The sequence below is a fragment of the Branchiostoma lanceolatum genome, chromosome 2, assembly GCF_035083965.1.
Source record: "Branchiostoma lanceolatum isolate klBraLanc5 chromosome 2, klBraLanc5.hap2, whole genome shotgun sequence".
NCBI lineage: Eukaryota > Metazoa > Chordata > Leptocardii > Amphioxiformes > Branchiostomatidae > Branchiostoma > Branchiostoma lanceolatum.
Window position 1 is genome coordinate 4749977 of NC_089723.1, and position 23146 is coordinate 4773122.

The 23146-nt window shown below is 40.5% G+C and overlaps 2 protein-coding genes across 3 annotated transcripts; one reads left to right on the plus strand and one right to left on the minus strand.

Annotated features, from left to right (window-relative positions):
- The first annotated feature begins 5901 nt into the window (after positions 1 to 5901).
- Positions 5902 to 15967, plus strand: LOC136427220 (alkylglycerol monooxygenase-like). The gene is made up of 12 exons (XM_066416000.1): positions 5902 to 6088; positions 7369 to 7499; positions 8087 to 8238; positions 10357 to 10454; positions 11050 to 11145; positions 11745 to 11811; positions 12403 to 12468; positions 13251 to 13330; positions 13877 to 14011; positions 14439 to 14555; positions 15162 to 15244; positions 15722 to 15967. The coding sequence occupies exons 1-12, from the start codon at positions 5945 to 5947 to the stop codon at positions 15924 to 15926; spliced, it is 1374 nt and encodes a 457-aa protein (XP_066272097.1). The 5' UTR covers positions 5902 to 5944; the 3' UTR covers positions 15927 to 15967.
- A 1061-nt stretch (positions 15968 to 17028) lies between these two features.
- LOC136427221 (protein mono-ADP-ribosyltransferase PARP16-like) lies at positions 17029 to 23121 on the minus strand. Of its 2 annotated transcripts, none has more exons than XM_066416003.1 (6): positions 22626 to 23121; positions 21742 to 21882; positions 20998 to 21204; positions 19517 to 19685; positions 18822 to 18945; positions 17029 to 18139 (listed from the first exon to the last, which is right to left on the minus strand). In XM_066416003.1, the coding sequence occupies exons 1-6, from the start codon at positions 22800 to 22802 to the stop codon at positions 18007 to 18009; spliced, it is 951 nt and encodes a 316-aa protein (XP_066272100.1). In that variant the 5' UTR covers positions 22803 to 23121; the 3' UTR covers positions 17029 to 18006. The 2 variants fall into 2 exon arrangements, with proteins under 2 accessions (XP_066272100.1, XP_066272098.1); XM_066416001.1 differs by having other exon boundaries at positions 18822 to 18948.
- Positions 23122 to 23146: the final 25 nt, after the last annotated feature.

Genomic DNA, 23146 nt, shown 5'->3' on the forward strand with positions numbered 1-23146 from the left:
ACACAAACGCAAACATACATATTTGATTTCAATTCGTCCATCGTGTCTATGAAGCTTCACAATTATATCAGTCTCCAATGATAAGTATGAATGTATGTTTCACATTTACATGCTACATGCTGACAGTATATATACTATATACTAAGTCACTTTATCCTATCGATTCTAGCATTGCACATCCGCCTGTTTCTTGCTTGTCTAGCTAAGTGAACAAAAGTTAAGTGTTCACTATCTATCAGCAGTATAAATGTCTGCTTGAACTTGGTATACTTATGAGAAGCTGAATTCGACCGAGAGGTCGTTTATATGCTTTAAAGATCAAAATGGCAGATACATTTTGGATTGGAATTCCCGACCTTTCTAGGATTCAGTACTTAACCTCCGTGTGTGTGGAGAAGTTGAAACGTTATGCAGGTCCCATCTGCCGTGTTCGATTAACCAAGTACTTAGCCGCATTCCCTTCTTTTAACGCCACGTAGACCACCTGTAAAAGCCAACGCGAAGTGACATCATGGGTAAAAACAAGTTTCCACGTAAGTCGTCAGAAATGAAAACGCGTCCGGGTTGGTAGTTTGTCAGTCTCTACCAGACTAACCGCGTCGGCTATAGGGAGAACATTTGCCGAGGGACTTTGGCCATAGAGGGTTTCATTCGCAAGCGCAGTGGACCCTCTCTCCGTAGCCGACTCTCGTCATATAATTCACTCTATTTGGCCAATTTCTACTATTTTCCTGGAGCCTGGTAGAGGCTAGTAGTTTGTCAACTGTAGTAGGCGTTCGTTGGTGTCCGCCGCACAACTTTCCAGCAGTACAGCACGAAGGAAGGACGGTACAGTCCAACTTGCCGGACCTCTAGATGTATGGCTTGGTTTATACATGCATCTGCAAGCACATTCGGAGTTTGCTCCAGGTGTAGTTGGTAACCCTGTGTAAACCGGGCCGAAGAATCGCCATCCTTGTCGGTAAGTGCAACCTATCGGAGAGGAGTGTTTATCTACTGATCAGGTAAGTCATACAGTTGTTTGGGCGCGACCTTGTTATATGTACATGTATAGTCCATTTGACTCGGAATACGGAGGTTCGAACTACTGTTAATCTCGCCAAAAATAGCTACTCAAACAACTGGATGTAATCTTGAAACAGACGTTTCAGACAGCATTCGCTCTCTTTCGTCAGTGCTTAGGACAGGACTGGCAAACCAGGTTTTATACCTATCACTACTTTTGGCATATCTTATTACCTGGATGTCTAACTTTCATCAACGTACACACGCACACACACACACACCTGTCCTTGGTGCTGAACACCAATCTACTCACATACACGCACACACACGCCCGCGCGCGCGCACGCACGCACACACATACCTGTCCTTGGTGCTGAACACTATCCATCTACACACATACACACACACACACACAAACGTACACGCACACACACACACACAAGTCACGTTCTGGTTACGGATTTAATTCGTTCTTCGAAGGGGACGAAAACCTTCGGGCTAAAACGTACGGGGAGAGTAGTACAGTCTTCTGGCTTCCGAGAATCGAAACTGGGCCGCCCGCCAACTCACGAACACAACGCACTTACAACAAGGCTAAAAGGTCCGGACCAGTTAGACTGGCCAGTAAGTGGCGCTTGAACCATACTGTTACAGGGCCTATGTCTGAGGAACCTCAGGCGTTAAATCCTTGCACCTCAAAGAGGGTAACACACTTATCGATAAGAGTATGGGTGACCCGGTGTGCGTGGCTGAAAACGCGAGCGGTGCACCGGTGGTGAAACCAATAGAAAAAGTTGTCCTGCGTCGATGGCTGCTTCACCTTTTTCCTGGACATGAAGGTAAGTACGAGTAGATATGCTGTTGTGTTCCATCATCATCAGATTATGACCATTGAGAAACTATCATTTTAGAAACTGAATGGCGATCCTCGGCAAAGGTTGATAGTGTCATGTGCCTGATCCACGTAAAAGTATCCCGAACGAAACAAGATTTGTTGAGACTTCAAGACCGAAGAAATGTCGCGAAAGATAGTTTTTGATAGTGTGTTGATCTTGCCATACTTCTTCTGGTAACGTTAGCATACACGATACCGCAAACTTTTGACATTAGTTGCTAAACTTTGATTATTTAGATAACACAGAGACAGTATTAAGCACAATTGGGCAGGGTTTGTATCCGGGCCATTAATACCTTGTCATATCATGATCATATCATAATAGTATGCTTTAACAAGACAGTTGTTATATTTTCTTTTTATGTATTTCCATTTTCCATGGGCAAGTGTTCAATTTTGTCAATTGTCACTGTGATTATCAAGAAAACACCGAAGCATTGGGAATTTTTTGGCAAGATTTGTATCCGGGCCATTAATACCTTGTCTTATCGTAATCATATCATAATTGTATGCTTTGACAAGACAAATATGCTTGGATTTTCAAGAAAACACCAGAGCATTTAGACTTTTTTGACAAGATGTGTTTCCGGGGCCATTTATGCCTTGTTGCTGCTCACGGCCCACAAGGTAGAATCACCCCGGAAACATGTCTTGTCTAAATACGATATGTTCATCTCAGGGAAGGAGAAATGCAACATAACACAACGCTACACTACACGCCGCGCACGTGTCGACCGTGCTGTATAAGACGCCAAACACATAAGAATATATGCCCGTACACACATACACAGACTCACTCCATAGCACACACTGTTTAGCACATGGAAGAAGTAATAACTGAACACTATCCATTTAGTTATAAAGTTATTAATTTGCTCCGCTTAACGTAATGTCCAGGCCAGCCATGATATACATTTTTTCGTGTTCTTGTGAAAAGAAATAGTACACATCAATACAAATCTACCTGTATTGTGCCCATCTGAAGTACATGACATTTAGACACCTATATATAGTAAGCTGAATGTGTGCAGTCAGCCATTATAGCTGGTCCTACATGTCTGTACATATATGACATGGATCATGATGTGTGTCTGGGGTACTTCATGTCTTGTGGGCAACAGATTAACGCACAGACAGAAGACAGAAGCACCCTAGAAACCTGTGTGATCTACTCTCTGCATGTCTAACTCACAGTTTACAACATCTTTTGATATATATATATATAATAGTGATAATTGATCAAAGTTATTCAAGAGAACTTGATTGATGATCAAGAGAACTTGATTCATTTCACTCTACAGATGATTTCAATCATATATTCTATGAGTAGACAATCCGTAGTGTGTGTGTGCGAATAAGTAAATCCATTAGATGGTGTTCGGATCTTAGAAACTGTAGTGTAAAGGGTACTTTTAAGTTTAAAAACTCAAATAGTAATAACGTTATACTTGTCAAAATCATTTATCTACTTTTGTGTACCGTCCTCTATAGCTATGCATTCGTAGAACACCTAACGGAAGTCCTTCTACTTTTGTAGATCCACGTGGGAAACTTGGATGCATCCTGCCCGAAACAAGATTACTTGTGACTTCAGGATATGTAAAATGTAGCAAACGATAGTCTTCTTGGGTTCGATAGTATGTTGGCCTTGCAATTCCTCTTCTGATATACGAAGCACACACGATATGGCAAATCTGTAACAGCCCAAAATGTCAACATTATGCACAAGATATCAAACATATGATTTCTTACGTATTTCCATTTTCCATGGACTAGTTTTTGATTGTGTCACTGTGATTATTTGGAAAACCCCAAGGCAGTATTCAGTATAGTGTTGGGCAAGATGTGTTTCCGGGGCCATTCATGCCTTGTTGTTGCTCAAAGCCCACAAGGTGGAATTACCCCGGAAATAAGTCTTGTCCACTGACTTTCTGAAGGGCGATTCGCGATGAGCATCTCAGGGAATAAGTAATGCAACACAGAACAACCCAATACGCAACATTGTACAACTCTATGCAACTCTAAACAACACTAGACAACGATGCACATGTTTGAACTTATAACATCACAAACACACGCGCACGCACACTGCACACATACGCACGCTAAAACACACATAACTGTTATGTTAACATCTTGATTTCCCAACCGTGGGTAAGGTCCAAGTTTGCTTTGCGTAATGTCCTGTCCAGGCATTTACAAATGTTCAATCAATCTCTTGAAAATAGTGGTCTGTAAAGGCAACAATGCGAACTTAAAACCACCCCGAACATTTCTGCCTGTGTTTCTGTAGCGCTACTATTGTTTCAAATGCGAACTTTAAACCACCGCGAACGCTCCATTTTCTCCCTAACGCGAAATTAAAACCACGCAAACTTAATTGCATTTAGAGAATCTACAATCGAAAAATGCTTGCACAATCCGAATATCTATCTGCAATACAGAATAACGTTTTCACAGCATAATCTATATCTAAACCTGCCGTGCTCAGCAACAATTAGTGTAGGTGCTACGACAACAAGCCTGTATATATGACATGGCCGGATCATGATGTGTGTCTGGGGCTTTTCATGTCTTGTGAGAAACAGATAAACACACAAGGCAAAAGCACCCTGGAAGCCTGTGTGATCTACTTTCTTCATGTCTAGCTCACAATTCACAACATCTTTATAACATGTCGGAGAGAGAGAGAGAGAGAGAGAGAGAGAGAGAGAGAGAGAGAGAGAGAGAGCACATACGCACACGCTCTCTGTTTACTAGTATATGGTGATAAAGTAAATGGCAAAATGGTTAGGTTTTGGACTTTTGGAATCTAAAGGTTCTAGGTTCGGATCCCTGGGCAAGCCCCCATGTTATGCCGTTGCGAAAGGCACCAAAAGCCTATTTCTTCACTCTTCTCGGGTGAAAATAAGTACCTAGCTCCGAACTTTATGCACATCCAACTCGTTGTAGAAAGAGCTGCCAAACCTACATACTGATATACTCATATACCTTGCTAAAACCATTGTGTACAATTTGTTAAATCCGTGACACCTTGACGACCGAATGAAGATGATGACAATTCAATTGTTAAACTTTGATTATGGGGGTCGTGTGGGGTAACGACAAAGTCTTCGGCCCAGAACCCAGCGGTCCCGTTTGAATCCCCTGACGCCACCGATCTTGTGTCTTGGGAAAGGCACTTTACACGATTTTCCTCACTCCATCCAGGTGTAGCTACGTAGAAATGGGTATATTGTTCTCTGTATGTGGCACTGTTGAAATAAGTTATGAGAAACTTGAGTGCAATGCCACGTCGTTCTTGTCTGTCCAGAAACGACGTACAAATATCTAGAAAATACGGAGGCAGTGTTAAGCACAGTTGGGCAAGATGTGTATCCGGGGCCATTAAAACCTTGTTGTCGCTTACGGCTCACAAGGTGGAATCACCCCGGAAACATGTCTGGTTCACTGACGGATTTGCTATGAGTTCATCTCAGGGAAGAAGTAATGCAACACAACACAGCACCGCACTACACGGCACACACATGTCGAACTTATGACACCCACACATACGTACACATACACGGGCGTTAACACATACACGGGCGTTAACACATACACATACAGACACACACACACACACACACACACACACACACACACACACACACACATGTAGATATGAATCCCGATTAACGTGTATGCGTACGTATTATACGTAGACATACACGAGCGTTAATAGACACGCACACAAACACACACAAACAAACACACACAAACAAACAAACACACACACACACACAAACACACACACATGTAGATATATAGATCAAACATCATGAATGAAACTTTTTTTTAAGACAACCCACCCCGCTAGATTCAAAACAGTTTTGCACATTCAGAATAATATTTTCATCCAAGGTAGCCATCCGACGTTTTAACTTTAGATAAGGCAGAACAGTGATCAGGCAGCGCCATCAAACCTTATGTAATGTTGCAAAGTAACATTACGTAAATGTATTTGCACACCCCCCTTGATATGTAATGTAATGTACCAGCAAGATGGCGGAGATTCAGTTTGAGGAGGTTATTTCAGGGAAGCCGGGTCCGTCTTTCCTGACGGGATTCAGACGGCTCTTCTATCTGGTCACACCGAATGAAACTACTTTCCAAACACGGGAGGAGGTGCCTGAATACATCGAGCAGGTATTTGCCCTACTTTTTATTCTATGCGATACATTTATACATTACTTGTTAAGAGAGAACCTTCTTCTCAGTAAATGGTTGATGAAAAGGTACGGACCAAAAGGGGGGTTATGCTTTGGGGGTTTGGGAAAATAGGTATATCATTTGCAAAGGAAAGATGACAAGAATATATTCAATAGATCAGAAAATGGCACGAACGTTTGATTTAAAGAACATTGTTAGTTCATACCTTTATGTAACATGGTAGGTGTCTCAGGCGTATAACAGTTATGTGCTAGGAAAGTAAATACAAAGCCTGGGTCACATATGGGTTAAAGTCCATGGACGGCTGCAAAACATTGCGTAAACAGAAAAGGGGGGAAATCTTTGTCACGGCAAAATTAACGCTGGCATGTTACTAAATAACCTTTCTTCACACATTCCTAACCAAACTATTATGATCATGTAACGTTACTGTGCATTGTGGAACTTCTACATTTGGCACTTGATTTGTTTATTCACATTTATCTCAATACTTAAGTCGGTTAAAAGCCAGTCACCACGGACATTTTGTAACTGTTTTATTGTTTATCGTGTTAGAGCCGGTGTCACATAGCAAAAAAATGGCTCGCCCGATAAGCTCAAACTTCAGTCAAAGGGCCATTTTCGGCTGCATACGACCACTGTACTCTTTATCATTGCATGGTCTTTAGGGATCAGCCGATGTACGTAGGTAACTACTAAGCCCTGTCCAATGTTAAAGGGTAGATTTTCTGGTGACAAATACACTCAGGCGACTCTGGTGATTATGAAATTAGGCGACCGTCTTACTAGTATCAATAAATTTGGCCGAAGATAGTCGACAGTGAGACACCGGTTTAAACAATGGGCAGACATTTTCCCACCAGAGGGATATGGTATATCTACTAAGATCACAAAACCCACAAATCATTAAACGTGGGACCTTTCATCAGCCACTGCCTCCAAAGAAGAAGTCAACCCCCCATGAGTAAAATTGCATGTAGGAATATTAGTTAGATACATAGAATAGACACTTGTATTAGGTATATTAGCTCTTACATATATCTATAGAACTGTAGTTATGAACCAGCCATACTTTGTATCTTGTACAATTGTTGCGCAATAAAGTTATAATTGATATTACCATTGTTACATTTTCAACTGTTTTTACCCTTGCAATTAGCCTACGGGCATGAATTTACCAATAAAAGCATTTATCATTTATTGTATGATGGTTTATATTTTTCTTGCCTTTTTGTTTTTGTTGCTTGTGTACATAGGCCACACCGTTCTTTATCGTGATGATCCTGGTGGAGTATGTTGTGGCGACCCTGAAGAAGGACTCCAGCCCAGCCAGGCTTAACGATTCCATTGACTCTATATCAGCGGGAATCATCGGGCAGTGTCCAGGGTATTACTGTAAAACCTTTCTCACGCGGCGGACATGATAGAATGAAAACGAGGCCATTGTGGCATATATAAGACCAACCCTAACTGCCAATCACAATTACCAGTTCAGCCAATTAATTATAGAATCGACCAATGAGGATGTGGCTGCATGTCCGTCAAATATCCGCATGTCCCAATACCACATTAAACATTTGACAGGACTTTTGTGGCAGGTTGAAAACAAACAAGAATGTCAGAGAAAGAAGTACCACACCCCACACCCCAAAGGCTAATGTTAAATCTTAAAGGTCGAATGATGCATACAAATACTTCCTCGGAGATTTCATACACAGTTCTTTGAATACAAGAATACCAAAAGTTAGTTTAGATGTTAATAATAAATCGGGTACCTTAGGCCCGCTTTACACTTTTCTTTTACTTGTAGTACTATACATCGTAGCCTACTTCTTTAGTAGACTACAGCTTTTTTTCTGCATGGGTGTAGAGAGAAAGCGTAGTCTACTACAAAAGTAGACTATGCTGTCTAGTACAACATTTTCAAAGTTCGAGTTTAAAGTGAACCTAACAAGTGCATCTGATTTCTTGCAGGATCTTTTTGAAAAGCGCCTTTGCTTTTCTGTACATGTGGCTCCACGAGAACTTCCGTTTGTTGGACTTGCCGTGGGATTCCTATGTAACCTGGTGGACCGCCTTTATCACGGTGGAGTTCTTCTACTACTGGTTCCACAGGATGTCACATGGTACATGGTAGAACCTACCGTGCTTTCTATGCTTGATTATCTCCATGAAAAAATACTTTTTCATGGGGATATTGTTTTGCGTGCGTTTGCGTGTGTGTTATCCTGTGTGTATGTTTGTGTCACCGGACGCTTAAAATCAGCATAACTAAAGAAAGTGTAGATGGATTGTAATTTTGGGCCCCCTGGTATGTGTCACTGGAACTGCAATGGCGTATTTGTAAAAATCTTCCAAGGAGAATAACTGAAGAAAGGAACGACAGATTTTCATGTTATTTGATATGCAGGTAGCTTGGACAGAGATGTGCAAACTGAAGTGCAAATTATGCAAATTGGGACTGAATTTGCATAAGTTATGAGGAATATCTACTCCTACATTATAGGTATGTGCTTTGAGGTTGCACCTGTCACATCTGTTGGTCTCTTATCTAGGACAAGTATTCCCCACGTCCCAACAGCTGGTGGTCAAACCACAAAGGGTTACACTACCAAACCTGTGTACTTGTTTCTATCATGTGGATACCCTCTGGCACATAAAACAAAACAACCAGCGGCAACAACAAATAACTAGGGCAAATAAAACACATCATATGTAAAAACAAATTTCATGGGGATTTTGGGTCTTCGGACTCGTGTTGTTGTTTTTGTTTTTGCGTTTCGGCGCCTTCGCGCCGAAACGCAATGTCCTGGCTTTTACCTTGCATGCATGCTTCGATGCTTCGATGCTTCGATGCTTCGATGCCGGTTCAACACTGTGTCGCACACCATATGACCTTATATGGCAATACATTCCAAAATTCTTGTATAGCCATTGCCTTATATGGCAAGTGAGCAAGAAATTTCAGGCAGGCTTGATTTGCATGACACATAGGACCGCATCTAACTGCTACAACTGTTCGGAAATATCATTGCATTGTGGTTTCGGACTTTGATATCCTGAAAAATGACCATATTACATCTATACCACAAGATTGCAGAAGAAAAAAAAATGATTTCGTCAAGAAAACGACCAAAAATCGACATAAATGATACCATGTAGTGAGGTTATAGCATTACGTACAGTGATCTGTGTTACACACTACAGCTTAGCTCATCTGGCAACGCGTAGCACTTCGGACCCAGAGGATCCGGGTTCGTTTCCGTGCGTGGATTTTTTTTCTTTTTAGATATTGAATATCAAAAATATATATTGATATTATATTAATCTATCAATATCATATTTATGAATATCATTTTTTTTCATTAATAAATAAAGAAATATTTTACATTTGTTATTCTTAAATATTCATTTAATATATACAAGGCCTTTGTCTTATGAACAGGACTTCATAGATTCCAAACCCGGCATTCGAATTTTTCTGTTCATTGTAATGGAAAATACCGTGCAGCGGCTCCTATGCGCGGTAAGATGATTCTTGCAAAACACTCGCCACTAAACTTCTATCCCCGATGTAAACAGAGGCTCTTGATGTTGTTTGCAAAACAGCGATCCTTTGTTACAGTAGCAAATGCTCCATTGTTCAGTATCGACTCCATTCAGACAACACGGACGTGGAAATTGACGCCGCTCGGCACAAAAATATGGGAATTTTCATGAATTTTAGCAAAATTACCCAGGAAAATAAGGAAGAAATGTTGTAAATGCGGAAACCAGAATGATACGGATGAGGTAGCTGTTGATTTGTTTGACATTTGGTAGCCATTTTAGATAGAACCTTAGCTGTTATGAACTTCTATTTCACTTAATTACCATAGTGCTGATGATTCAATGGTGCTTTTTCAAATTTTATGTTTTATTGCGTGCCATGTACATAATTACATTGATAGCTTTTATAATGAGCCTATTGTACATTTTACAAATAAGTACAAGTTGTAGGCCAAGACCAGCTTTTTCAAAAGCACTTAAGTTAAGTGACGTAAGTTCAAAATTGCTTTCCCCAATCTGCCTTTCTCTATTAAAACAGTACTCATTTCCCAAAATGACAATTTTTCTTATAGACTCAACAGCCCTTGAGTGACTTTCTCTGGCAGATTTTACTTCAAGTAAAGGGCAAAGACAATTCACACTCATAAACGTAGCCGAAACGCCAGCTTTTTTGAAAAGCTCTTGTTTTTATTCAGAAGTGAACCTGCTCTGGGCAGCACACCAGGGCCACCATAGCTCGGAAGACTACAATTTCACCACGGCTCTACGACAATCATCGTTTCAACGTGCCAGTGTAAGCCTGAATACTTGTGTTTATTTTCTTTACACGTTAAGCCCCCCTCTCACTGGACCCGCGGTACGCTGGCGGCGTCGCTGCGGCCGATCGAATTGATAAAACACTCAACGAATTTTATCGACAAAAAACGAAACTTTTTAAGTGTGTTTTGTTGTGTGTTTTGTTGTATTTTGGTCATACTTGTACGTTTTGACTGATTGCCATTATAAAGTCAAGGATAACACAAATCCAGTTTAGGACGCAGCGACGCCACCAGCGTGCCGCGGGTCTAGTGAGAGGGGGGCTTAAGTGTTCTAAACTGGATTACTGTTACCCTTGACTTTATAATGGAAATATCATTGAAAACGTACAAATATGACCAAAAAGACAACGAAACACACAAAGCTTTAAAAGATTCGTTTTGGTCGATGAAATTCGTTGAGTGCTTTGTCAATTCGATCGGCCACAGCGACGCCGCCAGCGTGCCGCGGGTCCAGTGTGAGAAGGGGGCTTAAGAATGGTATTTGAAAGTTCAGTGTCCAAATACATGTATAGCAAAGCTGCTTTGTACTGATATCGTCTACGATGTTGTGGTACCCATCTCAATTTGCAGATATTCATGGTCCCGATGGCTCTTGTGGTCCCGCCAGCTGCCTACTTTGTGCATTTCCAGTTCAACATACTGTACCAGTTCTGGCTTCATACGGAGGTCAGTATTAAAGGCAACCAAAGCAATATTAGGGCCAAAAAAATGCTGAAATCTTTATGGTAGCGACATTTACTAACACTGCGTAATAACTTCATACTTTGAGCATTTCAAAACCGCGCAAAAACGTGCCGTACGATGATCCCCTTAATTTCGCGAGCCTAGAAAAACTCCACGATTTTCAGTGAGTTCTCACGTCACAACAACGTCATATTTTTGCATCATAGACGTTGTTATACATTGTGATGGTGTTGTTTGAACTAATCATGTATAGAAATGACTAAATAAATTGACTTTCAAATCCGATTTTCGGGCCCTAATATAGCTTCAGTTACACATCTTTCGCCTTCTTCCATAATAGGCATACATGTACAACAAGCATCATCATGTTTATCAAAACTTTGCTTCCTCAATAAAAGTTCAATTCATCTAATTCAACAAAGAAGTGCCTGAACTCAATGAAAGCAAAAAAATGAGTCCACTTTCATGAATGATATTGAGCACCAAGTGTAATGGATTGCAAGTATCCATCTGAAATACACATCTATTGTGTACCTTTCTTCTACACTTTTTTCCACTTTCTATAACATCTCAATCAACAGCTGGTGACGTCCCTAGGGTTCCTGGAGTATGTTCTGAACACACCGAGTCACCATCGCGTCCACCACGGTATGTTCACAACTTTCAGTCATTCTGTAGCCTGTTTATTGCTTTTTTGGTTGCGACTCTTATTCTCATAAAGAGACTATTTGGTTATATACAGGATTCATGACCAAAAGGCAGTCATTTAATGCTGCTTGGCTATCTGAATCAAATTCGATGGATTCATGGGCCGGAGTTCGATCCTTGGGTTGGCTCCAGCTCAGGCATGTTAGAAAGCCCTCCTCTCATTGGACCGACGCGTAGGCGACCTCGCTGCGTCCTAGTTTGAATTCGAGTTAGCCTTGACTTTACAATGGGAACACCATGCAAAACGTACTAAAAAGACAACAAATCACACAAAGCGTAAAAAGATTCGTTTTTTATCGATGAAATTCGTTTAGCGCGGTGTCAAATAGCTCAGTCGCAGCGAGGTCGCCAACGCGTTACATTCGAAAATAGTAGGGGAGACCCGGTGTGCGTGGCTAAATGAGCGCGCTACATAGCGAATTGAAGCCGCATTGCAATACAAGATAACGAAAAAGCACCATGCCTCGTCCTTAGTCTGAAGTTCGACCGTTTTTACATTTCACTGATCCTTTTGTCTGCTTTTACCCACAGGTAGGAACCCATACTGTATCGACAAGAACTACGGCGGCACGCTCATCATCTTCGACAGGTTGTTTGGTAGGCGACATTTTTCTTTCACGATAGCTAACAGGATCATTGTTGTCCCTTGATATGATCACAACGTAACTGCGCAGACATCCACTGGCCCTGTGTCTTAAGCCCCCCTCTCACTGCACCCGCGGCACGCTGGCGGCGTCGCTGCGGCCGATCGAATAGACACAACAATCAACGAATTTCATCGACAAAAAAAACAATCTTTTAAAGCTCTGTGTGTTTTGTTTTATTTTTGGTCATACTTGTACGTTTTGCATGATATTCCCATTATAAAGTCAAGGGTAACACAAATCCAGTTTAGGACGCAGCGACGCCGCCAGCGTACCGCGGGTCCAGTGAGAGGGGGCTTTAGTTGAAGTTGTCAACTACATCCCCTTTCCACTAGAGGCTGCGACCTCGCTGCGAAAACTGAGAGACCAAAGATGTGAAAGATCACTCAACGAATTTCATAGATAATGAATGATTTTTGAAAATTTTGTTGTCTTATAAATCATACTTTTGTATCTTGTGCCATATTCCAATTATGAAATCAAGGGTTACACAAATCCAACTTTGGTAGTCTTATGGTAGCTAAGCGATTGCCGTCTTATGGAAAGGCAGCCTAAGTGCTTCTCTCTCTCTCTCTCTCTCTTCTAAGCCTAAGTGCAGGAAACATTAAAAAACTGGTTGACAAAAATCTATTTCAATAGTACGAAGCAAAATCACATGGACGAAATTGTTCATTGAATCCATTGCAGGTGACAGCTAGTACAGATTAAAGCCTGGTGTTTTGTTCTTGTCGACAGGTACCTTCGCCAAAGAAGACGAAAAGGTTGTGTATGGTCTGACCCATCCTTTGAACACCTGGGACCCAATATGGCTGCAGGTAAGAAGCTGTAAACGTGTACTGTATTTTGAGATGTATCGGCATCAATCATTATAAGCATCAAGACATATTGAACGATGCCATATATTTTCATAACATGGAGAGGAAATAGAGATTTTTGGTCCCTTAAAAAATAGAATAAAGTCTGCCTTTAACGTGTCCTGTTTACAGTTTGTGTTGACAGCAACGACCCCATACATGGCATAGACAGGTGATAGAGATATTTGGTTCCTCAAAATAAGAACTAGACTTAAGTATTTGTGCTACATATACTTCAGGTTTGCTATATGTTAGTTTAGCGATTACGCGGTCTTTTTATAAATATGAATTGGTATTGAATTTTTGTTTTTATTTGAGTTGAATGTGTGATAGTTGTGTGCCGATTTGTTAAAAATTGAGAGAACGCTAGCGACCCCAAATAACACCCAATGAAATGGTATGGCTATCCTGCGACGTCACAAATTCAATATGGCGGCCACCACACATGCCAACGGATCCAACAAAGGTTTTGCTACGCAAACCTGTAACTCCTTGATGTTTTTGTAGGTTTGCCACCTGACACACATATGGAAGACCTTCTGGGCCACTCCCGGTTTGACCAACAAACTGTCTGTGCTGTTCAAAGGACCCGGATGGGCGCCAGGCAAACCTCGCCTGGGGTGCATTGAAGACATTCCAAAGGTACAACTAAAAGACTGAAATAACTATAACTAGCTTTGAATCGCAAGGAACCATACTATAACTTTGGCAAATTTATGATATTGAGTCTGCCGAAAAACAACATACACTAAAATCCGAATGTATTAAATCGTAAGCAGGCCATTTTTCTCTTTTGCTTTTGTATTGTCCGTTTCTGATGTGATATTTGATAGATTCTAATGTTATATTCAAATGAATAAGTGTTAGGCTTGTGATGGAACTGTCGCTGAAGGGTAAATGTCTTATCCAGGGAAGTGGTTGTCAGCTAGCAAGGATTAGTCTAGATGCCAGCCGTAATTAGTACCTGACTTTGGTTTTCAGCTCACAGGAAATTGAAACGTATAGTTGCGTATACCTGGGGAATATGTCATTTGAAAGAAAAACATTCACTTTAAACCTTTTATCGAAGGTGACGTATCCAGAACCGAAGTACGACACACAGATTCCCGTCTTCTGGTCTGTGTACGTGGCCGGACACTTCGCCATGGCCGTCATCTTCTACCAGGAGCTGTTTGCTGTCGCTGAGGTAGGTTACAGCAACAGGGTACACTGAAAATGTCAGCTATCTGTTCTAGCCTCCGTTGCAGGCTTTCCCACGGCGATTTTTCAACTTATCGGGGCCAGGTTCTTTGGCTGGGGGGGGGGGGGGGGGGCGTGGCGTATCTGCTTTGGATCCTGTAACCGCCGCTGCGGGTCCCCAGCAGATACGGTCCCCAAGCAGATACGCCACGCCCCCCAACCAAAGAACATAGCCCCGATAAGTTGAAAAATCGCCGTGAGAAAGCCTGCAACGGAGCCGAGACTACATCTGTTCAATGGTATAGATGAATAGTTTTGAAAGAAAAAAGTTTCTCCAAGTCAATTGATACTGACAAACATCAAACCGTTGGGATACAGTAGTAAGTCATTATCAAATTCCAAACTCCAAAGAAAACTGTGATGTCTGACTTTGTCAAAACGTAAATGTACATTCCTAAATTAATCTACCTCCTGCCTAATAACAACTTGTAGATGAAGTTATTTTGATCCTTTCTATCAAAATGAAATGATTATCAAAATCCACCTACCTCCTGAACGAAATTGAAGTGTTTTTTTAACGTTAAAACTTTCTTACCAAATTCCATCTCTACAGGATGTGACTACGCTTGCCTGCCTGGGAAGGATAGCCTTCTTGATTTGGACTTTATCTTCCATAGCTGCAATCATGGATAAAAAGTAAGTATACAGAAGCATCAATGTTGAACGACTACTTCAAAGCCGTTCAATATTTTTTCGCCACTCAACTGATATCTTTGTCTATCAAATTCTTATTCTTAGTATGATGGAGACCAGCCAACATACAACAAATATACAACATACGTTTCTATTGTGGCTTTCCGAAAACGAATGCAACAATTTTTAGACTCATTACATTACATAACATAACATTACATAACATTACATTACATTACATTACACTCATATGACTGATCTCGCCCTTGGTATATGTATTGATATATCGAGCAGAAGACCTTCATAAGCATTATATGCTTCTTGTCTAATGCTCAATAAATGAATGTGAATAAAATTAAAAAAATATGTATGTATGTATAAAGCAACAAGGTATATGTTATAATATGATATTGGCAATGTTATGATATAATATAATATCGACACATACTAAAACCTTCAACCTTCATTTTGCACTTCCAGGCCCAGTGCAGCCGCCCTAGACTTGAGCCGCTGCCTGGCTTACGTCACGTTTGACGTCATAACCCGGCTGTGGGGACCCCCTGCCGTACTGCTGCCTCACCTGTTGATGAACGTCATGTTGGGCATGTACCTGACGTCAGCTGTCATCCAGGGCGTCAACATTCTTGCACCTGTCCTTAAGGATAAGGCAGTCAAACTGGAATAGCGGAATTTAGGTTTAAAGCCATACTCAACTGCAGAAAAGAGTGTCCTAGTTCTGCTAGTAATATTTTTCTGAATCCAAAAACGTAATTGAATTGGCAACTTGACGTTGACTTTGGACCAGGCAGTAGTTGCATTATGCATATGCCATATACATGTACGTATATATATATATATATATGTTAGGTACATGGAGGCAGTGCCACGAATAATGATGTCAGTCTTTAAGTAGAGATAGTGGAATTTAAGTTTAATGCAATACTTAATATGTATTAACCTTTAGCACTCTCAAGTAGCCATGTGGCACCCAAATCCAAATTGGGTAGAGTTAGGCAGCAGGGAGAAGGTTAAGAAAATAGTGAGAAGTACATAGCTGACAAGAACGATGATGATTTCAGTCATGAAGCAGAGAGTAAAGGGGGTAACAATGCTTGAATTATAAACCTGTATAATGCTTGGCCTGTAAATGGTACCTACTGTCATTCAGGGCACCAATGTCCTTGTCCCTTTCTAAGACAGTTAAACTGAAATAGCAGAATAGTTTAATGGAAGTATATGGTGGCAGTGCTAAAAATGATAATGTAAGTCTTGAAGTAGAGAAGCAGTTAAGGGTAAGAATTCTTTAAGTACAAACCTGTATAATGGTTGTTGTCATCCAGGGCACCAAAATCCTTGCCCCCATCCGTAAGACTAAGGCAGTTAAACTGGAGGAAGGGAGCTTTCACTGTAGAAAATTAGGTATGGGGTCAATACTAAAAGAGGATTTGAGGGAGACATCTCACTATATATACAAAAACTAAAATGTTGAATGATTCAACCTATCATTCTCAACATGCGAGTCATGTAGATAGACATGTATGTAATACATGTAGTACATGTACTCTACACTCTAGCTGAGATGCAGAAAAGAATTGTAATGGATCCAAAAATGGCACTCTACATATATTCATTTCAGCAAGGTTGAATGTGTAAAACTGTAAATCTCATTTCTTGGGCATGTGTATGACTTGAGGTCTATAATATGAACATTTTTTTTTTAAAGTAACTACCTCATTGCTATATGATAGCTTTATTACATGGCCATCAAATAAAATACAAGGCTGTAATATGATTACAAAATCAGTGTTCTTTATTGTGACCAGCTTAATAAGTAACTGAGTACCAGCTTCACTGTATGGCTTATAAAGTTATATTATAATTATTTGTATACCCATACACTACAATGAAACCTGGCAAGTATTATCTTCAATGTATTTCATAACATAATTGTCATGTTAGATATTCAGCTGTAGACATTAAGTTTTTTCAGCATATTCAAGCTTAATGTGGTCATATCTAAATATGAAATAAGATTGGAACAAATTGCATGGTCATATCTGAAACTGTGAAAAATTACTTGCATGGATATTTCAAAAGCCTTTTTTATTCATATTGCTGTAATACCTCAACTACTCTTGTATTAGCATAGGTAGATTAGCCTTATAATACTGTAGTTAAGTATCAGTCGATGCCATACTTTGTATTTTGTACAATTGTTGTGCGATAAAGTTATCATTATTATTGTAATGAACATCATCGTACCAAAACATGTTAGTCATGCAAAAACATAACTCTCGAGTTAAAGAATGTACAATTTTTACACTCTCATATCATAGCTTCTAAGTCAGTCTTTCATTATATAACATCAAAAGAAAACTGTCTTGCGTGCCTTTATTCTTTACATGTAATAAGTTGCTCAAACATTTAAGAATTTGTCATTTTCATCTTTTGAGGCCTCCACATATTTGTGAAAAGATTCTCAAACATTTCACAAAATATATCAGTACATGTATATCTTGCATAATGAACATGGAATTTACAATGTTATAACTAAGCTTGATTTTGATATCTATACTAACATTTCATGCTAACATTGGAATGAAACATACAGTTGTTAACACTGGCTGTCTGTCAAGAAATGGATATGCATATTTAGTTGAGTAACAGAATTTTGGAGAGCTTGCAGCACTTTTTGCAGGTACTTCAGCAATTCTTTTACACTATATAAAGTAATCCACAAAGTCTAAATTCTCCCTTTCCACATATCATCTGAAAAGCTTCCTGAGGTAGTATTGCAGGTTGGGAGAATTTGCAGCCCCGATCACAGCAAGGATGATGACGTATAACATCATCAGGACAAAGAACTTGTGACGTTGGAAGAAGGACGGTGTCTGGACCCTACAGAAACAATACGAAAAACAAAAATATAATCTTTATCTTTAATCAACATTGCAGACATACATATAAATGATATGCCTGAATGGCATTCATTTTACAGTAACAAATCATTTAACATTTGAAATATATAAGTACCCAATTGTTTCATCAAGTGTATGTTGTTTGTAATTCATCTTTCAGTTCTTAAAAAATGCTCATCTGGTTAAGAAACCAACAAACATCACCCCAACCCCCAACATCTAGACACTCTGTCTATATGTATAAATACTAGCTAAAAGCCTGGTGGGATACTGTAAGTGCATTTAAGTTCAGATGGTTTTTATTTTGCGGTAGGGAGAAAATGGAGTGTTTGCGGTGGTTTTAAGTTTGCGTTTGAAACATAAGAAGCGCTACAGTCATAGGTGGGCAACAATTTTTGCTGTGGTTTTACGTTCGCACTGAAGAGTTCACCGCGAAAACCGCGAACATAAAACCACCGCGAACATTTCTGCATTTACAGTACGTTTTGATTGTTTCTAAGTGCAGCCATAACTACAGATGCTTAAGGATTTGCATTGATACCACCCAATCTAATTTTCACAATGATGTGATATATGATCTTTGGCATATCGCGTCCGAAATTTAGTTCATGCATTATCTTAAATTATAGACAGCTGACCAAAATAAAAGTTGGGACACCCACCTTAGGCGTCCTTTCTTTTCAGCATAGACGAGCACGTACTTGACTCTCAACAGTTCGTTGTTGCTTACAATGTAGTACTTCTCTGGTACCTCCTGTTTGTCTTTGTTCTTGGCTCTTCCATTTTCTTCTGAAAAAACAAGAGAAAACAAGAAAAATACCATCATTTCATTATGATATGAACAAACTAAAATCTACGAAGGTAGTCCCAAAGGAGCATCATTTCCCTGTTCATGAAACTATATTTATGTTAAAAGTATGTACCAGTTTCAAAATCTTTGGTATGACCCGACCGGGAATCAAACTCACGACCTACCATGTGCAAGGCAAACACTCTACCAACTACACTGTAGGCCATTACACCAGCTTAGCGCCTATATTTATGTGAAGATTTATGTCATTTACTTCTGAGCACTGGCCCTGAAAATGACAAAGCTATGATAGTATGAGTGACTGAATCAACTGGAAAGCAGTGTACAAAAAGCCGACAGTGAGGAAAACCATGTAAAGTGCCTTTCCCAAGAGCACAATATTTGGGCATGTCAAATTATTAAACCCAGGATGTATTGGTTATGAGCCAAAATTTGGTCTGGCCATTGTGCCACACAATGCCACTATCCTTAGATTACTAGTGTATCATTCAAACCTCTAGATTCTGTAATGCCGCTTCCTGTCTTTATAAAAATGACAGATCTTACCTTCCACCTTGCTCTTGACATACTTGGGGTCCATGATGACCTCACACACAGCCACACAGCTCATGGTTTCTCCCAGCATGCTCCTTTCCCACCCCTGACCTTTGTGACTGTAGATGATTGACACCCCAAGGTCACCTGACAGGTAAGTACCCTCGCCAAATAAGGAATTCTGAAACAGGTGATATCAAATTGTCAATCATTACTGTGAGACTGTTACTTGGAAAAAGCAAAATGCAGAAGTTAGGGGGAATTCTACAAAGTACATGTACATTAGTGCTGCGTACCTAAACGTTATATCAGATACAGGTACAGGTACCGGTACAGAGGTTTAGGTACAGGTCCGGACCTGTACCTGTACCTGAACAATTTGAAAAATTTACATGTGTTTTCCTAAACTTCAATAATGACAGAAACACAAATAAACTGTTTTCAATTTGTCAGTATCTTTATCTAAAGGCTATAACTAGATTTCCTAAGGCCAAACTCCAGGCCTGCCTAAATGATCTGTTGCATATTAGTTACATTGTACGCTGTTCCAAGGTATCACTTTGGTCACGTTTGGTGTTGCCTATGAGATCAGGAGATCAGTCACAACATAAGCACATACTTGGTATAAATTTATATCGGTACAGTACTGGTACTTCATGATCCAGTATTTTGGACCTGTACCTTATATCAATTTCTAGGGCACAGTACTGGTCCGCAGTACCGGTCTGCAGCACTAATGTACATGTACATATGAGACTGTTACAGCATTGAATAATGGAACAAGGTTCTTCATTTCCAACCAGGATCTATATACAACAAGATATCAAAACAGGAAGTTCCGCTACAGTACCGTAAGAAGCCGCTAGGGGGCCCAAAATCTAATCGTTTTCAGGTCTCATCAAAACCTACCAACATACCAAATACCAAGACAGCCCATCAAGGCACTCTTGAGTTATGCTGGTCCACTACAAACAAACACACAAACGATACCCTCAGCATAACCTTCTTGGCGAAGGTAAGAACTGCTGACGTATTGGTGACCGTCTGTTGACTGTATATAGATCCTGGTCGTGAATAAAGAATCTTGTTATCCAAGTGATTTTCCAATTCAACCAGGTGAAATAATTCACAGAGCATTGAATACTATAGAATGCTACTACATTATAGAAGAATATACTTCAAGAAGGGTCACATTGACCCCGCAAACTTTCAAGCTCTGTATGCCGTTCTGCCGCAGTACCCAGGTCACATACCAGGGGGCCCAAAATCGACCTTGAATTTCGACTTCACAACACCCGCCCACATATCAAATATCATTGTAATCCATCAAGAGGCTCTTGAGTTATGCTGACTGGAGTGGTGCGGAAACACAAACAGACAGACAGACAGATACACCCAAAACAATATCTCCATTTTCATGGAGATAATTCATGGAACATGTAGAGTCGCCCTACTCTGTGGAGTGGCTGTCAACACTACATTATATCCCATACCTTGTTGAGATGTGCATGGAGCCCATTGTGCAGTATGGAGTAGAAGTTGTCCAGTCTGCTCCCGTGGAAGGCGTACAACAGACTCCTGTCCTGTCGCGTCTCCTCAAACCTCGCGTCAGTGCTCTCATTGTGGATCACCTCGAAGATGTGGGAGGGGGGCGGAATGTTGGTGCTGGTGTAACCTGTTAACCTCTGCACCTCTTTGTACTGTAAGGGAAGACAAACTTGCATCAAAGACGTGGCTAAAGAACAGAAAATCTGACAAACAATATGACTGATGTCAACCCAGCATTAAGGATTTTAAAAGCTTTAAAAACAGACTATACTCTACCCTAAAGTGAAACATTTAGTCAAACTACAGGCCTCATTATTAGATGTGTGTATACAATGCTTGAATATGGGTATGTAGGTTTTAGTTGTGACAAACTGTTTGCTATAATCTGACCAGCGACAAAGTGACTACAAAGTTAGCTTGAAAGTTCATCTGTGTTGGTAGAAGTCATTTTGGATCAAAGTTGAACTGTGATTATTTCCAAAATACAAAAATTGGACTTGGCAATCCACGACTTCTGTGACAGTCAAAAATTTGGGTTTAATTTTTTAATGTTGGAAATTACAGATCAACTTTACCTCAGAATGACTGCAAAGTTGAAGTGTTACACTGAAGGCCCTTATGACAGGTAAAAAAACACAAATACAGATGAAGACATTTCGTTTATAAATATAAGTTGAAGTGTTCCTCACCTCGGTCGGTTCACAGGATCGTAGGCGGAAGTTTCTAGTTTCTAAGACCCAGTTGACCAGCTGTGATGTTTGGGGGTCAGAGGTCGCTCCACTGTTCTGTAGAAGCTCCTTCACTCCTGGTAGTCTTCTCCACAGGGATTTCTGAATGATCGAATACAGAAAAAAAGTAGGGGTGTTATGAAAAAGGGTCAGCAAAAATTAAGGGGCACAAAACTTAGCTTGGGATTTTATGTCCTAGATGAAACACAGAGGCGAGTAGAAACAGACTCCTGGCTCCCGGGGATCGAACCCGGGCCCGCCAATCCAAAGGTTGCATGCCATAACCGCTAGGCTAAAAGGTTCGGAATGGTTAGGCTGGTCAGTTGTGGTGCTTGAACCCCACTGTTACATAGATTAGTTAGGACATGTATAAAAGATAACTTTATAACTGTTTGCTGAACTGTAGTTTATTAACTTTTATGGCATTGGAAAGAACAGGGTGTCTTTATGTTAAGTCTGCATTGGAGAATTAAGCCGACAGTATATGTTACAGTGATAATAGATAAGAGTTGAAGCTACAGCAAATTTGCCACTTTGTTACAATTTAAGCTATCTTTCCAATCACACATGTAACGTTATATTATAATCCTTGCAAATACATGGTATACTTTTACAAAAACACATCAAATGAGAGTTATGTATGGTGCTTGTCCATTCATTTGAGAAGTTTCAGTAAACGTTAAACACAAGAGGCAAGTACATGTATTTGTAAAAGCAAACTTCTAGCTCCCGGGAATCGAACCCGGGCCCCACAGTCCAAAGGCCACATGCCATAACCGCTAGGCTGAAAGGTGCGGACCAGAAAGACTGGTCAGTTAGTGGCGCTTGAACACCAATGTACTCACCAACGCTGTGAAGTCCTTCTCGTCGTTTTCCCGTGCGAACCCAGGCGGGAAGGGTCTGAGTACGGTATCGTGCCGGTAACTCAGCAGGGCCGCCGTGAACAAACTCAGCTGCAAGTCCGCCGCCAACATGTCCCCTTCCAGCTTCTCTCGTACACTCGTCCCAACATCATCGGCCATTTCTTACTTTCCTTTGTCAAACGTGTTCTGTTCCTCTAAAATTCTTGACACATATGCTCACGGGTAGTAATTATAACGTTATATAACGTAAGTCCACGTAACGTTAACGAAGTTGCCACGCGTTCCGAAAATAAGATCCACCTCTTTTCGATAAAATCGTCAGAAAACAACGTCTACAAACAGTCTAACTTATTCCTGAGAATGTCTAGTACTTTTGCAAGCCGAGGACATAACAGTTAAGTCGTCAGAGACTTTCTAACAGGCAGAAATGCGTCCAAACTGGACGGAAGCAAACTTTTCCGTGTCAACATCCGCCATTTTGTCTTCTGCTAGTGCTACGTCAT